Source organism: Octopus bimaculoides, chromosome Z (assembly GCF_046866305.1).
Source record: "Octopus bimaculoides isolate indiv1 chromosome Z, ASM4686630v1, whole genome shotgun sequence".
In the NCBI taxonomy this organism is placed as follows: Eukaryota; Metazoa; Mollusca; class Cephalopoda; order Octopoda; family Octopodidae; genus Octopus; species Octopus bimaculoides.
The window spans coordinates 27,917,301-27,935,554 of NC_142944.1; the positions used below are offsets into that span (position 1 = coordinate 27,917,301).

At 35.3% G+C, this 18,254-nt stretch overlaps 1 protein-coding gene and 1 long non-coding RNA gene across 13 annotated transcripts in view; both read right to left on the minus strand.

The window, feature by feature from the left end:
• Positions 1 to 18,254, minus strand: part of LOC149132186 (uncharacterized) — a 158,352-nt gene that overhangs the window by 23,951 nt on the left and 116,147 nt on the right. The gene's annotated exons all lie outside the window — the stretch shown is intronic.
• LOC106883550 (protein diaphanous homolog 2) overlaps positions 9,797 to 18,254 on the minus strand; it is a 124,605-nt gene continuing 116,147 nt past the window's right edge. For 11 of the 12 annotated variants that reach the window (XM_089365014.1, XM_089365008.1, XM_089365012.1 and 8 more), the window contains one exon: positions 12,957 to 13,739. In XM_089365014.1, coding sequence (XP_089221140.1) covers positions 13,666 to 13,739 — 74 coding nt within the window. In that variant the 3' untranslated portion in view covers positions 12,957 to 13,665. Of the gene's footprint in view, positions 13,740 to 18,254 lie in introns of all 12 variants that reach the window. The other variant, XM_089365013.1, reaches the window with a different exon arrangement.

Sequence of the window (18,254 nt, forward strand, 5' to 3'; positions counted from 1 at the left end):
CACATATATATATACATATACATATATATACATGTGTGTGTGTGTGTGTCTCTCTCTCTCATATATATATATATATATATATATATATGAGAGAGAGAGAGAGAGATACACACACACACACACATGTATAGAGAGCGTGCGCGTGAGACATATATACTTATCTATATAAAAACACACACATATATATATGTATATTTTCATGATGTTTGCATTAGTTGGGGAGGTCACCGGTTGCCCTGAATGAGGTTGGTCTCCACATAACAACTGACCATTCCTAAAGTGTGAAAACTACTTGTAAACTTTTGTTTTGTACATGGCAATGCTCTTGTAAGCTGTTTGAGGCATGACAACTGTGTTGGTCACCATTTTCCCCAGCAGAAAACAGAATATTATGAAAGAACACTGTCCCTTCCTTTCATCCACTGCAAAAATCAACAAACAGGGGTGAAGTACTGCCAAACAAAGAAGCACCATGTGACAGTATGACACTATATACCACTGCTGGTCGGCAGACTGATACCCGAGGTTGCCATCAAGTAGTTCATTAGTCTCACCAATAAAAATAGAGCAAGATTTATGCAAATTGATATTACTAACTATTACTCTTCTATAAATCCTATCCTCCTAAATAAGGCATTCCTGTTTGTTAGAAACAACTCTGAACTAACTAGAGAAGAGATAGACATTATCTTAGTGGCTAGAAAATGAGTTATCAAATTTGAAGAGAAGTACTGGGTTAGAAAGGTGAAACTGAAGATGTTCAATATTACTATGGGATCAACAGACTCCATGCAAGTTAGGGACTTAGTAGGAATCTACTTACTATTTAGCATAAACAAAGAATTTCCTGATATAGGAGGGGATCTATACAGGGATGATGCACTTTTTACCCTGGATAAACCCTCAGACACAGAGATAGAGAGGTACAGGAGAATTTTTAAAAACTTCTATAAGAACCCAGGACTATTCATATCAATAAAGAATGAACTCAACTCTGTCAACCTTCTTGATGTTACATTAGATTTAAGTGAAGGGATTTATAAGCTTTATCATAAGCCTAACACGAACCTTAGATACATATATAAAAATAGTAATCACCTTAAATGCATAACCCAATCAATATTAGAGAACATGTCTATCCAAATTTCGAACCTAACAGTGAATGAAGAAATTTTCAAACAAAATAAGGACTTTATAATGTAGCACTATGGAAAGCAGGATATGGGGAAAAATTAAAATTCTACAACAAAATCAACAATTCAATAAAGAAATGTAGTAAGAAGGATAATCATGACAATAATTGCAGTATACTAGTTAATGGAAAAAAGATGAATAATAGCCAGCTAAGGACTAAGAGGAGAGAACCATGGAATACCAACTAATACGAAGGTGAATGGTTTTAAGGAATTACAGCCAAATAAAGTATTATGTAACTTAGATAATAGCTGAAACATTAGTAGGCTGCACTCAGATAAAGGAGGTTATCACTATGAGAACCATCTCACTAGAAATACATAAATAATTAACAAGGTTAATGACCAGTGGACCAAATATAAAAACCAAAGAAATAGGTTAAACACTTTTACTAGGTACATAACTAAAACTGCTGGCAACCATACCAAAAACTTCTCTAGTGAAAATGTGTCTAGTAATGTGGAGTGGTATATAATTCCCTTCTGAAAGCAAATTCTTTCCAACACTCCCAAATTGTTCTGCTGGAAAAATATTTTCAAAAAAATAGTAAATATTTTAATGTGTTAATAGACATAAAATTAGACTTGCATTTTCTAATAGCTGGAACCTTGTGCAAATTATAGCAACACATAGCATGAGTAAGTTAAGGAATTTCCATGAGAATACTGATAGTAATAACCTGAATATAAATAGTGGATTAGCAATAAATAGTAATGATATTAATATAACTGACTAAGCTAGGGACACGAGAAATAGTTATAGCAGAAGCATTGATCAAAGGGAAACAACTATAACTAACTCAAACGTGAGACTAGGAAGGGAAGACAAGAATGCTTAAAAGTGCAGTACCCAGAATGTCATTAATGGGAATAATGCAAATAACCAGGAACATAGGCGAAAAAGTTAGAAATTACCATGAATGAAACCAAAATAAAAAATAATAGAATTAGAAGAATAACTGTGATTGCACAAAGAATAGGCATTTTTCCTTAAACTTTGAATGTAAGATTAAAAATGTGGTTTACAGGTGCAAAGTTACATATAAAAAAACAAGGAGTATTTCTATATAGGTGCCAGCTCATGTTTTATCGAACAAAGAATAGCTAACCACAAAAATTGTTTCGGATATAGAGACAAGAAAAATTTTACAAGTCTCAGTAAATTAATTTCGTTGCTGAAGGATAGTAACAAAATATATTTAATTGGGTGTGATATTATTAGTAAGGTTAAACTGTATAGTATAGGGAGTAAAAGATGTAACTTATGCAGAAAGGAAATGTACCAAATTTTCACTTCTAAATTTAATCTGATAAACACTAGACAGGAATGTGGTTTAAGGTGTCTTCATGCAAGAAAATTTACTTTTAAACAATTCTAACAGCCAGCCCACTTATGCGTACCTTTCCTTGATTGGACACTAAACTCCGCTTGTGAAGACCTGTTGAGGCAAGTGAAATCGAAATCAAACCAAATTCGACGACTGGCACCCATGCCAACGTCTCCTTCATTGGACACTAAACTTGGCTTGTGAAGACCCATTTGGGGCAAATGAAACCGAAATTGTGATGGCACCTGTACCAGTGGGGCGCTAAGAGCACTGTCCGAGCGTGATCGTTGCCAGAGCAGCTGTCTGGCTTCCGTGCCAGTAGCACGTAAATAGCACCATTTGAGCGTGATCGTTACCAGTGTCACCTTAATGGCACTTGTTCCAGTGGCACGTGAAAAGACATTCGATAGCACCATTTGAGCATGATTGCTACTAGCGTCGCCTTCCTGGCACACGAAAAGACATTCAAGCGAGGTTGTTGCCAGTGCCGCTGGACTGGCTCTTGTGCAGGTTACACGTAAAATACACCATTTTGAGCATGGCCATTGCCAGTACCGCCTTACTGGCCTTTGTGCTGGTGGCTCATAAAAGCACCCACTACACTCTTGGAGTGGTTGGCGTTAGGAAGGGCATCCAGCTGTAGAAACTCAGCCAAATCAGAATGGAGCCTGGTGTAGCCATGTGGTTAGCCAGTCCTCAGTCAAATCGTCCAACTCATGCTAGCATGGAAAGCCGATGTTAAATGATGATGATGATGACATTGCACTTTATATAATAAAAAAAATTATAAATTGTTAGAATACCAATTGTGAAAACAAGAAACAAAAAATAAAAGTCAAAATTAACTGAATACCTCTAAAACTAAGAATATTCTCCTTGAAATGAGTGGAGTGGTAAACTTCTTATAGTAGTAATGAATCTACACAAACATTTAATCCAGCCTTGACCTATTTTTAGGACTATATTTTACTTCACCTATCACATTTAGAGGAGGTGAACCCTAGGTCAAGATTCCTACAACTATTTATAGTAACACCCTTACCTCCTAAAAAACACTTTATTTATTCAGCTTATTGATTTCTTCAGTTTCATCTTGAAATGGCAGTAAATAAGAACCCTGATGAAATAGTACTGACAATGACACCAGGATGTATATCTAACAGAGAACAGTTGATGCAGTTGTAATATACGGTCTAGAAAGAATGCTGTAAATAACTGTGTAATAAAATTATAGATGTGGAAAAACTTCGTTTTCCTTATCATTATTAAAATATATATATATATATATATATATATATATATATATATATATATATATATATATATATATATATAATAGGCACAGGTGTGACTGTGTGGCAAGAAGCTTGTTTCCCAAACTACATGGTTCCGGGTTCAGTCCCACTGTATGGCAGCTTGGGCAAATGTCTTCTACTATAGCCTTGGGCTGACCAAAGCCTTGTGAGTGGATTTGGTTGATGGAAACTGAAAGAAGCCCGTTGTATATATAAGTACGTTTGTCCCCTACCATTGCTTGACAACTGATGTTGGTGTGTTTGTGTTCCTGTGACTGAGCAGTTTAGGAAAAGAGACTGATAGAATAAGTACTAGGCTTACGAAGAATAAATCCTGGGGTCAATTTCTTCAAATAAAAAAACCTTTTAAGGCAGTACTTCAGCATGACTGCAGTCAAATGACTGAAATAAATAAAAGAATATATATATATAGGAAGAAAAAAGGGATTAAAAGATACACACATATACATATATGTATGCAGTGGCAGACTGGCCAGGTTGCCAGCTTGCCTGATGGCAAGTGGGCCCCTGCACCATTAGAATCTATATATGGGGGCCCATGCCCTCAAGTTTCAAAATTTTTTATTCACTCTTGGAAGAATGCATTATTTCAGCCTGGCTATGTTTGTAGACAATTGAAAAGAATACTTTTAACAAAAAACAACAAAAAAAAAAAATAAATAAATGATAGCGTTGTAGTTGCAGGTGGACCCCCTTGTAGTTGCAGGTGGGCCCACTTGTAGTTACAGATGGGCCTATTTGTAGTCGCGGGTGGGCCCCCTTAGTCTCCTGGCAACCAATATTTTTAGACAGTCTGCCACTGTATGTATGTATATATACTATATAAAGAAAATACGATGACTGAAATAAAACTGAACTAAAAGAAAGATATAGATAAGGAAATAATTTATTCTCAAATGCAGAATAATGCTGATGGAACAGCAGGATCAGGATAAAATATCCATATTTTGCAGAAAAATTTGTCAACAGTCAGCCATGAGACTTGAACTCGCATCCCTGTGATTACCAGTCAAGTGCTTTACCATTAAGCTAAACTTCTCGCTGACAAGTTAATCCACAATTTTTGAACTTATAAATCTAGCTTTATAAGATGCTGTATGTTAAATTCAAATTACGATAAACGTAAACAAACAAAGTTTGTTTCAATACATCTCAGTGCTTCTAAAAGCAAACTTTGTTTGTTTACATTTATTGTAATTTGAATTAAAAGAGTTTTTGACAATTTTTATAAAACATTTTTTGTTCAAATTAAGGAGTTACAGTTAACAACATATATTTACAGTCATATGCACATGCTAAACCGAGTAAAATATTAAATTTATGAATTTATAACAGTTGCCCCATTTGGGAAAAAAAAAAATCGTGTTTTTAATTGGTTTAAATTGTCACTTCAGAAATATTTTCGCATTTAAAAATTCTTTAAATCTTGAAATTATTCACTCTTTTAAATTAATAAAAATAAATTGAAGTATTTTATGTAATAAATCATAAAGGAGAGACATACTCCTGCAATGATGAGATGTAGATTCAGACATCTAAATTCTAAAATGGATACGAATATAAGTTTAATAGTTGGTCTTATGCACACGAGCAAATTACGTACAACAATATATCATATTTTGTTATATTTTCTATTTCTTTCTTTTAAATATCATACATAGATACTTTTTCTAGACTCCCGCAGTTTTATGTATTCATTTGCATACTATCCCATTAGTGTACAGTTATACAATTGTAATACTAGAAAATATTTTCAAATCAAATTCTTATGATTAGAAATTTATTTCAATATTCTTTCATTTTTGAATTATTGTTACCTCCTACTTTTGTTTCTCAATCAATGTCTCCCCCACCCCATACCCAGAATAGAAAAACATTTAAGGCAATTAAGGTGACATATCACAGTCTGTAAAATTCGGGCAGTAAGTTGATATATAAGGTAAAAAACTGAAACAAGCTCTTACAATCATGAAATATAAAATACATAATGATGAAATATAAAACAAAGTTTATTCATATATAAAATATCTGGTATGATATGAAGTGACAATATAAAACATTTAAATTGTAAGACATAATAAAACACTTAGATTCATCCATACTTCTAGTGTTAAAGTAACTGCATGGAGGAAATATAACATTGGAGCAAAAATTTCCAAAATTTTTGCCTTTTACTTTTCTATCATTTTTAGGCAGAAATGAAAAAAAAAATTTAATTCATAACAGATAGAGGAGCATAAAGTATGTATCTATATGCAAATATAAACAATTTGTTCAAGACAGTTGCTCATATACAAGTCTTAGGTAATATGAAAAGTTAACTATCATTAATCAATAATAATCACCAGAATTCAAGGACTTGTAGTAGTCTAACACACAACAATAAATCTCAATTTTCAGTTTCTGCTCTAAAATTATCAGTAAAACACCAATTTGAACCAGCTAAGAAACACAAATCAATGTTATTATGGAAAACAACTGGCACTTCACTATATTATAATCTAAGATGAGATAATGGCAGAATGGTAAAATGGATAGTAAAAAGAATTTATGGATTGAAGAGGAGAAATGTTATCGTGAATCTATTTAACATAATATTGCTTTGTAGATGGAAAGAGATTTTTTTAATGAAAATATTTCACAGAATTCAAACTATCATTATCAGCATGGCAGTGAACAGGCACAATCAGCACACTGGACAAAATGCTTAGCGGTTTCTCTTCTAACTTTACATTCTGAGTTCAGCTTCCACTGAGGTTGACTTTGCCATTCATCTTGGGATTGATAAAATATGTACCAGTTAAGCACTGGGGTCAATGTAATCAACTTACTACCTTCCGTAAAAATAACTGGCCTTATACCAAAATTTGAAACTGTTATCATCATCTTTAGATTTTGATAATTTATAAAGATTGATGTAACTCTTCATGAAGGTAAATAAACAATCTCTATTACAAATCACATCGTACTCATCTTATTGTTATTTATGAAAATTCATCTAACTCTTTATGAAAGTAAATACACAATTAGAAGAGCATGAGGTGTAACAAAATACAGCTTTACTATGCTTTTAGAACAATATTTCAACACTATGTCTCTTCCTCAAGTTCAAAATCTTGTTGGCTGCACAACATTAAAAAAAAACAAAACAAATTTAATGGGCATAGATATAATGTCAGGAACAATAACACTATTTCGATGGAACTTGCTGAGCATGTCACTACAAATGACTGTAACTTTAATGAACATCTTAAATATTCTGTCTCTACCAAACTTTCAATCCTTAAAACATGTGAAGATAAATATATTTATGAGTTATTTGTATCATATTCTAAGGGGATGAACAAAATTACAGAATTACATTAAACTTATACAAAACATCTGCCTAACAGCTCTTTCCTTTTTTTTTACTTTTTTCTTGTTAAACCAGTTATAGACAAATGAAACTTGAAGTCTTTTTGTGTCTAGGAAGAAGCATAATATATATAGTCCAGCTGAATATTTGTGTATCATAATCTTTTATCATTTTTGACTCATTTTGAATCTGAGGAAAACAGATGTGCTGTTAAAATATTGTTCAATAAATAAAGTCAATCTGGTTTATTACAGGCCATGATCTTCTAATTGTGTTTGACATTTCATCTGTCTTTATGTCCTGATTTCAAGTTCCACCTAGGTTGACTTTGCCTCTCACTCTTTCAAGGGCAATAAAATAAATACCAGCTGAGCACTGGGGTTGATGTAATTAACTTATCTCCTCCCCCAAATTTCTGGTCATTGTACCAAAATGTGAAACCATTATTATTATTATTATTATTATTATTATTATTATTAATTCTTGTAAATTGAAGATGGATAATCTCATCAGTGATCAGGTTCTGATCAATTTGTAGCAAGTTAACAAGAAGATGAAAGGAAATTTCTTTAAAGGAAATTTGACTGCTTTTTCTAGGAATAGTATAGAGGTTTCCCTCTTTGACTCATAGTTTGGTGGTTTACTGTACAGAGATTGAAAATTTACAAGGGAGCTGAATTAAATTATATTATAGTTAAACATTTTCCAATGACGATATCAATATCAGTAGTGCATGTAACTCACATAAGATCAGTATATCTTTTTTTCTTACTTCAATAATCATCAATCATTATCTGACTCAATGTCTTTAAATCCTTGGAGTTGCAATATTTGTAAAAATGAAAAAAATATGTAACACACCACAGAGGATATAAGAGATTTAAAAATTATTTTGAAATAGCAATAATACAAAATCCTTGTGAGTTTAGCAACTGAGTAGTTGTGATTTTGACATTGTTGGGTCACATCAATGTGACTTCAGACTCTGTGTGAGTGTGTGTATATGTTGCTGAATATAAATATACAACAATATGCAATTAGTACAATTGAAACACGTGTCAGACAATTATTATGAATAAGCTAACTGGAAATGAACATAAAGTTTGAATGTTCAAATTCTTCATTCTCCTTATTATATATATATATACACACACACACACACATATATATATATATATAAGATACAATATCTAGAATAGATAAGTGTATATCTTTTTACTTTTAACAACTGATGCATAAGGATGGTATAGTTAGTGTAAACAATAGAGAGCTAGATTAAATGCTATATGGTAAATGCCAGAGCAAACTTAATGTTTTCATTCACCTTAAGGTAATACAGTATTAGTTCGTTGAAGTCAAATTCATTTTTCATACACATTAGACAGTAGTTACCCCTAATTTGCCATACATCATTGTATCATGACTGGCTAGACATAACAATTATAGTTTTGCTCAAATTCCTTTTATATCAATTTTTGCATGCTAAGACTCCATGTATAAAATACAGTATTTACATAATTTTTTCATGTATTATATTATGAGAGACCTGATTGACCTAATTCATTCCAATATTTTGTCTATTTTTTACTATAGTAATTCAGAAAAAATGAGCATTAAAAGTTAATATCTGCATGATTATCTTTTACTTCATGCTTTGAATGCTAAGTTTGTTTATAGACTATCTTCACAAAACTTAGGTGTGGGCATGGGTGTAAGGTTAAGAAATCTTCTTTTTTCATGGTTCAACTGAACCCAGAAATACAGCCTCAATTCTTAATCACACAAAGGTATGGCTATGTGTTTAGAAGTTTTCTTCTTTTACAGGGGTCTCAGGTCAACCAATACTTTACAAGTAGATAGAAATTATGGAAGCTCATCATATGTGTGTGTATGTGTGCATGTTTGTTTCTCACCACTTGATAACCAGTGTTTGCTTATGTCATAATAAAAATTTGACAGAAAGAAGCTGACAGAAAACACACCAGGCTTAGACTGAACCCTTTGAAGAGATGCTCAAGTACAGTTACAGTTCAATGACTGAAACAAGCAAAAGAATAAATACACATACCTATAAATATACCAACATATACACATGCACACATAAATACATATGTTTACATACAAACGTACCTACATATATACATATACACATATATATATATATGTGTGTGCAGGTATGGCTTTGCAGTTAAGGAGTTTGTTTTACAACTACATGGTTTTGGGATCAGTCCATGGCACAGCACCATGAGCAAGTGTCTTCAACTAGAGCTTTGGGTTGACTAATGCCGTGTGGGTCAACTTGGTAGATAGAAACTGTGTGGAAGTTGTTATATATATGTGACTGTATGTCTGTTTGCCTCCATCAACTGCTTGACAACCAATGTTCACTTGCTTATGCCCCCATAACTTAGTGGTTCAAAAAAGATATTGAAAGAAAAAGTACCAGACTTAAAAAATTAAGTGCTGGAGTTAAGGTTGTGCCCCAGCATGACAACAGTCCAATGAATCAAAAAAGTAAAAGACAAACGATATCTCCTTGTTAATATACAGCAAGGACACTTAATACATAAAGCATAGTTACAATAAAATAATAATAAAAAGAGCTGAGTTTTCAAGATGTTTATATCAAGTTTTGCATTGCAGCTTTTCAAAATAACATTTTAGTTTTAGCTGATTATACCATTATTTATTCAATAAAGATTTCACCTGAAGATCAGAAGAGAAACATTTATACTCTGCAGCATTTACTGATTTATTCTTCTCTCATTTCTCTTAAGCAAATCAGTGTGTGTGTGTGTATACATCGTTTAACATCTGTTTTCCATGCATGCATGGGGAGGAAGGTTGACAGGAGCCAGCCAGGTAGAAAACTACCCTGGGCTACTGTATCTGTTTTGGCAGGGTTTTTATGGCTGGATGCCCTTCCAAACATCAACTACTCTGCAGAAAACAAAAGACAAAAACAACTGACAGAACAATATGCAGGTGTATTAGTTTGATGCTTGAGAAGAATGGAAAAGTCTTTGACATTTTGAGCCTACTGACAGAAAGGGTTGAAAGGAGAAAAATGGAGAACAAAAAAGTTTATACACACACACACAAATTCATCTGCACACAATTATATTTATATTTGTGTGCGTGTTTGGACATGTGAATATCGTTATCATCATTTTAATTCCCACTTTTCCACTCTTGCAGGGATCACATGGAATTGGATGAGACACATTTTCTATGGTTGCATGCCCTCTCTGTCACCAGCCATTTACTGTTTCCAAGCAAAGTAATAGTTCCCTATAGCTATAAATGCTTTCACACAATATTGGAAATGTATGACATTCATTTACAACAATCATGTGATGTCAAGATATGGATACACACATAAAAACAGGCTTCTTTCATTTTCTATCTACCAAATTCACTAACAAGACTTTGGACAGTCCAGGGCTATAGCAGAAGGCATTTGCATATTAGAGCACATATTGGATGTAGAGCTATTGAAGAGCTTGGCATGTATGGTCTTATCTAGCTTAGCCTTGAGCACCTCCTTTATTGAAGTAAACACCATCCATGTCTAGGCACATATTCACAATGTGTTCCAAGTATATGTACTCCTTTACTTCTTTAATTTCATTACATCCTACCTCTATTTGGTGTCAATGTACTACAATGTTCAAGGATGTGAACTCTGGATACACCACTGATATAGCTCTGCTACCATGACAAGTAAGAGTTTTTCAGTTGGGATATCAAAGAAGAAAATAAAATCTCTCCAAAGCTCTTCACCATGTTTAGAAATGGTTATCAGAGACATTGAATGGACAGGTGGCATTGTACTCATTGCCAAAACCATAGATAAGCTGCAGATCATGCTGACAGAGCTGGACACATACACACAAAATAGGATTGGACAAAATAAAGGAAACACCACTTTTTATTTATCAATTTTTTTTTCTATTGGCAATATGAAAAATTCAAAACTGTTGCAGTTTGCATATATGTATTCAGATGCAGTATTTATTTTTTTCTTCTTTTCTTTTTTTTGCAAATGTTCATATTTGAATAAATTAATGTGAATGACTTATATGATTTCCAAAGACAAATTTCTGGAGTGCTGAATCGTTTGTCTTGAGAAGTACAATCTCTAGAATCATGTTGGCATTCCAAATCCAAGGTAAAACCAGCTTTAGCAATCATAATTCTGAACAGAAGGCAAAGCTCACAAAGAAGGACTACAAAATAGTGAAATGTATTGTCTAAAAACCATTGGACTATGGCAGCAAAAGTGACAGCAGAGCTAAAGAAATCTTCTTGCCAACCCTGTGTCAGCCAAAACCATTCATTGTGAGCTCCATAAAGCTGTATATTATGGGACGGCTGCAATTGCTAAGCCTATCTTGTCTTTCATTGACACTGATAATGGTAAAAATGGTGTCTAGACTATCAAAAGTAGTCAATGGTTCAATGGAATAATGTCCTCTCTGATAAATCATCATTCACCCTTTTTCCCCACTTTAGGAGACAACCCAAAGAACTTTCAACCCTGAGGATTTGTTCTCTTCTTTAAAGCATAGAAGTAGTAGTAATGATTTGAACAGCTATATTTTGGCATTTTAGTTGTTCTACTTGACAGAGTTAATATTGAGGATTATCTGAGTATTTTGGCAGATTACTTTCATTCTATGCTACAAACTTTGTTCCCTGATAGTAGTGAAATCTTCCAGGACAAAATGTTGATTCAAAAAACTAATGTTATCCAAAATTAAAATGAGCACATACATGAAGTAGACCATTTGGACTGGCTCCCACAATCACTGGATCTCAATATAATAAAACATTTATGATGCATTTTGGAGCAGAAAATGAGGAGCCGACTCCTTCCACCATCATTGCTGAAAATTGCACTAACAACCATTCAGAGATTGTATGAGTAAATTCCTCAATGTATCAAATCTGTATTCAATGTTAAAGGTGGACCAACTCTGTATTAAATATCAAAAATTTTATGCAACAAAGTATTTCCATTATTTTGTCCAAACCATGTGTGTGTGCGTGTGCATGCATATCTTTTATTTATGTGAGCGTGTGTATGTGTAACTATATCTTTCACACCAGCAAAAGCTGTTGCTCTTTGAACAAAGTTCTTTTGGTTGAGTTACTCTGTTATTCCTAAAATGTAATAATTATACTAACAATGTCATCTTCTACAACCTACTGAGGCAATTTCTACATAAGCATAGAAGAGTGAGCCACCAACCTTTAAGAAACAGCAGTCAAATCTCTCACACATCACACTCTACCATTGCAAAGAAGGAAGTATATATATAGTTCTAGAAACACTGTCTGAAAAAAATATTGTAAGTATTTGGTGACCTTAGTTTAGACAGAGCTCACAGTCCTACATTACCTTACCGAAGTCTTGCACTTCACATTTTGAATCTGTCAATGGTATCTACATAAGAGAGCTTGCAACTTTTCCACAAGCTAGTTACGGTTTCCAAAAAGATATGATGATGCAAGTTCATCTTTGGTCAAAAGCAATGCCCTGAAAATTATGCTCTACACTGCCTTGTTGTTTATGAGATGAATGGCTAAAGTTTATGAACTTAAAAAACTGTAGAAAACAAAGTTAGGCTAGTTATATCTGGAACAATTTTGATTGCCAATTTGCTTCATCAATGCTGACCTGGAACTAAAGAGCATCAAAAACAACAACCTTTGAAAACAACATCTATTTTCAATGTTAATGACGTTAACTAAATGATAATAAAACTTACAAGTTGCAGCAGAACAAGCTATAGACCTTGGCTGCTTAAAGTTTTATTCACATAAGAGTGTGCAGTGGTAGTGCACAAATTTGGCTTATAGAGTGAAAAATGTGTTAAAATATTGCAAAGGAGAATTTTAGATTGTGACAGGAACTCATTCATACATCTCATATTGGTCCCTATTTTTTTTATTTCCAAAATGCAATGACTAATGAAAGTCTGAATTATAATTTTAACATCCATAATTATTCATATCTCTTTGCCTATTTCTTTTACACACACAGATAGACATACAAATTACACATGCATTTCAGTATATTTTGAAAGTTTGGCATGAGCAGAGATTTGTGAAACTTTACATTATGTCACGTGTCTAGAGAAACTTAAGCCAAAAATAAACATTAAATATATATTTTGAGTTTTATGAATGACTTTGTGGAGTTATTGAAAAAAAAAAAACTAAAAATTCTTAAGGAATACAAGAAAAAACTTAATCATAAAAATGATTGAATTTTTCCTCTGCATTCCCTCACATTTATTAATTTCATTTAAAAACTTTTGCTTTTGAGATGAACAATTAGAAGATTAAATTAACATGTATATTTATACATTGGATGACTTGATTATCTTTTGTTTTTTTAATCAGTTTCCATTATTCAGAAGAAAGGGAATATATAAAATGGCAACATTCTTTTATTGCTTCAGGTATCAACAAACTGATGTGCCACTTGTTTCTCGAGTCATACAGCCGCGGGGTCTTATGTGAGCCCGTCTCTCAGCACCTAGGGAAATAAGAAAGAAAAAATAGATAATTTAAACTAACAAAAATTAAACATTAATTAACAGAATTTGATAAACAGCAAACACTTGAAACTGGAAATAAATATTAAACAAAAGTGTTACCAAGTTAAACATTATAAGCACTAAATTGGGAGAGAAATGAAAGACAAACATAAGTCCCATTTGTAGGACTCAAACAACATATCTATTACTTGTTGAGCAACTTTAATATCAGTTATGTTACAGCTTGCATGGCATTCTATTTCCTCAAGTTTGATACAATAATTTATAAATTGGCTCTTATTACTTTAAAATCTTAGCAGTTAATTCAAAATGGTGTGGTGCACAAGTGAACAAAATTTCCAATGTTAAATATGAAAATTCTTCTTTTCTAACAAAAAAAAATACCTGACATACGTTGTCATCACTGATTTTGGTAAGAGCTGAGTATGGATTGTTTGTGCTGCTATCAAAAACAGAAGGGAAATCCAAAATCAAAAGTATTTTTTCCCATCTATTATAGGAAATGGGTTGCTACAATAAGCATGTCACAAATGTATCATATTGAACCAAATAGTTAATATGCGGAGAATTCACAAAAAAACAAAAGATGAAGACAGTTGATGTTGACAACAAACAGATGCATTAGCTTAACGCTCGGGAAGTGAAAAAGCCTTTAATGTTTCAAGCCTACGCTCTTCCACAGAAAGAAACAAGGAGAGAAAATGAAGAATGTGTAGTGGCTAGCAATATATCATGGCGAATGCCGGATAGAGGGGTCACAGAGGACAGCTAGGCAGGAGGGGAGATAATGAAGTAGTGGTGATCCCAAAATGAAGGTATGCGTGCATGTGTATAAGAGAGTATGTATGTGCGTTGCGTGTGGAAGAGGGCTGGTAACTTTGACGTGTGCGTATGTGCATGTGTAGGTATGTGAATGATGGTGTGGGGCTGGGAAGTGGTCAGTGCTAGTGTGTGCGTGGTGGTGTGATGTGGTGGTGTTGGGATGTGGCGGAGGCGAGAATAGGGAAAGCAAGGGTGGGGTGTGGATAGGCTGAGAGTGGGGGTAGAGATGGGGTATGTGGAAGTAAGGGATGGATAGGGAAGGTGGGGGTTGGATTGTGTAGGGGTGAGATTACAAGGAAGCGGTGACGATGAAGGGAGGAGAAAGGGAGGTGGGTAGGAGTGAAGGGAAGAGAAGAGAGTAGGAGTGAAGAGGAGAGGTGGGTGGGAGGAAGTAGGTGTGAGAGGAAGAGAGGAGAGGGGAGGAGGGTTAGATGAAGAAGGGGAGGAGAGTTGAGCCCATGTAGTGCAAAGGAGGGAAGAAAGAAGATTAATCCTTGTTCATGGCAAAGATGGGAGTCCAGATGGTCCCTGTACAAGGATAATCTGAACACAGACAGGTGTTGCAAAGAGTGACTGGTAGAGCGGAACTGGTGCAAAACCAGGGTGTCATTGCCGAGTCAGATGTCTTGGAGGTGTTCCTTGAACTGGTCAGCCAAGCAGCGTCCTGTTTGCCTGATATATAGAGAAGGGCAGAGAGAGCAGGAGATGCAGTAGATGACATTAGTAGAAGTGCAGGTGAAGGGGTGAGTGATATGATAGGGTCAATGATGGTGGTGTTGGAGAGGTAAGGGCAAGTGCGGCAGCATGGGAATGAGCCAGGTTGGGAAGTTGGGTTAGGGAAGAAGCTGTGGACCAAGAGGTCTCCTAGGTTGTGGGCTCGTTTGAAGGAGGAGAGGGGGTCGGTTAGGGAAGATGTGCAAAGTGGAGGGATCGGACTGGAGTCGCCGGAAAGCTCGGAGAATGGTGCATTGGAGAGGTAGGGATGTAGTTGAGGGGAAATGGGAGATGGCAGGGCAGGTGTGGGGGAGAGAGCAGATGCATGATCCATGGAATGTGCTCTGGCAAGGGCAGTGTGGATAGTGGTGGGGAGATATCCATGTAGGATGAAGTGGTGAGCCATGAGTTGAGGCTGAGTCTCAAATTCATGGTCGTCATTACAGAGCCTGTGTAGACAGAGGAACTGGGAATAGGGGATGGAAAGCTTGGTGTGTTTAGGGTGGGAAGAGGAATAGTTTAGGTTTGAGTGTGAGTCTGGGATGGAGGTGGTGACAGTGGAGTGATGAATGCTGACCGAAATGTCAAGAAAGGAGACAGAGGTGTCAGAGATAGTGCAGGAGAAGTGGAGGGCAGGATGGAAAGATTTGACAAAAGAGAGGAAGGAGTCTAGATGTTTGCGGGAGAGTGAGGTCGCACCGATACAGTCGTCAATATAACGGCCGTATAGTTTGGGGGTGGGACCAGTGAAACTTGAGAATATTTGGGCCTCAACATAGCCAACAAACAGGTTCACATAGTTGGGGCCCATTCTCGTTCCCATGGCCACTCCCGAGATCTGCTGGTAAAAATCACCAGCAAACGAGAAGCAGTTGAGTGAGAGGACAAGTTCAGCCAGACGAACGAGTGTGGATGTGTCAGGTTGGGGTTTGGGTCGAAGGTTAAGGAAATGTTGGAGTGCCCCATCCTCATTAGTATGAATAATCAACAAGGGAAACACACTATGGAGAACATCATGATGCCATCTTTTCTGTGGCTAGGAATAAGCCTATATACCTTTGTACTGTGATTTGGTCACTAAGGAAATTAAGTATAAATGAATGGTTTGTGACTGCAAAGGAGAAGTCAGTAATGTTAAAATCAGTAATGAATTGAATGTGCAGGTGGGGATATATCAGGGTTCAGTTCTCAACCTTACCCTAGATTTATTATAGTCCTCCAAACTATAGCAGAGTATTTGGGATTAGCTACCCTTAAGAACTCCTATATGCTGACGACTCAGTGCATATAACAGAATCAGTAAAAGAAGTGAAGCAGAAATTCCAGACATACAAGCAAAATCAGGGACTGAAAGGTGTTAAAGTAAAAGGAGTAGAAATACCATAAGGTGTGTCCAGTGTAAACAATGGACTCACAAAAAGTATAGTAGGATCAAATGTAGGCTAATAGAGAAGGTATTTATATGCTGTAGGTGCATTGGGGCAGTAGGAACTAAGACCACTTGGTAAATAGATTTGCTCAAATGCTTAGAGGGCCCCCTAAATACAACTAATAGGAGACCAGAGTAGCAGTAGAGACAGATGTTCTGAAAGCAAGGTAGCTAGAATAAGAACAGATTGGAAAAAGTTCATGGAACTATTACTTCTGCTGGCAACAAAGGAATTTTCTCAAAGGGCAAATTGTATGATGTTTGTATGTGAAGTGTGTTGCAGAACAGTGAGACATGGGTCTTAAATTTGGGGGATGCAGGGACTAGAAAGAAATGAGGCAAGTATGTTTTGCTGGATATGTCATGCTACTGTGCAAAAATAATGGAGTATAAATGAACTGAGAGACAAGCTGGGTATTAGGGGAATCAAATGTGGCATACAAGAGAGGAGACTATAATAATATAGGCATATGATGCATATGGTGGATGACATCTGCATAAGTGCCAATTACTCAAAGTGGATGGCGTTTGTGGAAGAGGCAGACAGAGGAAGTCTTGAGATGAAATGGTGGAAAATGACCTTAAGACGTTCCAGCTTATGAAAGAGATGACAGAGGACCATGTTGACCAATGATATACATGGTGCTGCAGAAGATCTGAACCCCCCCCCCACCACAAAAAAAAAAAACTTGGTAAAATATTTGTTGAAATAGTGGGACAGTGCATGTTTTGTGCATATATCTCCTTGTCCAGTACTCATTCTATACCTTCACATCATTACTTCACCATATATTCACCTACATATTGGATCTGTTCTATAACCTTTCATCTCACATCATCTCCTCTACTCACTGTATTATTGTCACCCATAACTGTGAAGAAAGTACTTGATTTGTGCATGTATCTTTCTTCTCCATAACTCCACATATTCTCTTACTTATCCTTCTCTTTCCTCTTGAATCATAATGATTAAGTGGGGAGGAATTGCACCCAGTCAACCTTTACTTAACTTCCCCAATTCTCCTGTCACTATGCTATTTAAAACAAGTTGAGAATACATTCTGGCTTCTCATCATCACCTTATCACTTCACACACCATTCTCCCCACTCATAAATAGCATGGTGTAGCACTGCATCTCCTCCTTCTTAACTCTCCTCATCACCCCTATCACTCTCTAGGTAAACCCCTGATACTACTATTTCTTTTCCTTCCTATTACTCCCTTCCTTGTTCATGCACCTATGACTGTATGCTACAGAAAATAAAAAATGAAAAGGATAAACAAATAAAATACAGTATATATTTTTTCTACAAAAGTCGGAAGTCACAAATCTAAGAGATCATCCATTTTTTTCCAGACTTCTCAAATGTAGTTCTCCAATGCCAAACTACTGAGGACAAATTTGTACTGCTTTCTTTGATTATTTATTGCATTTCTTGTAAAATCTGCAATCTATTGTACTTTAGTGCATTGGTTCAGCCCTATGATATTGCTTGTGGGCTGGTATGGGAGGAGGACGGTTGAAAT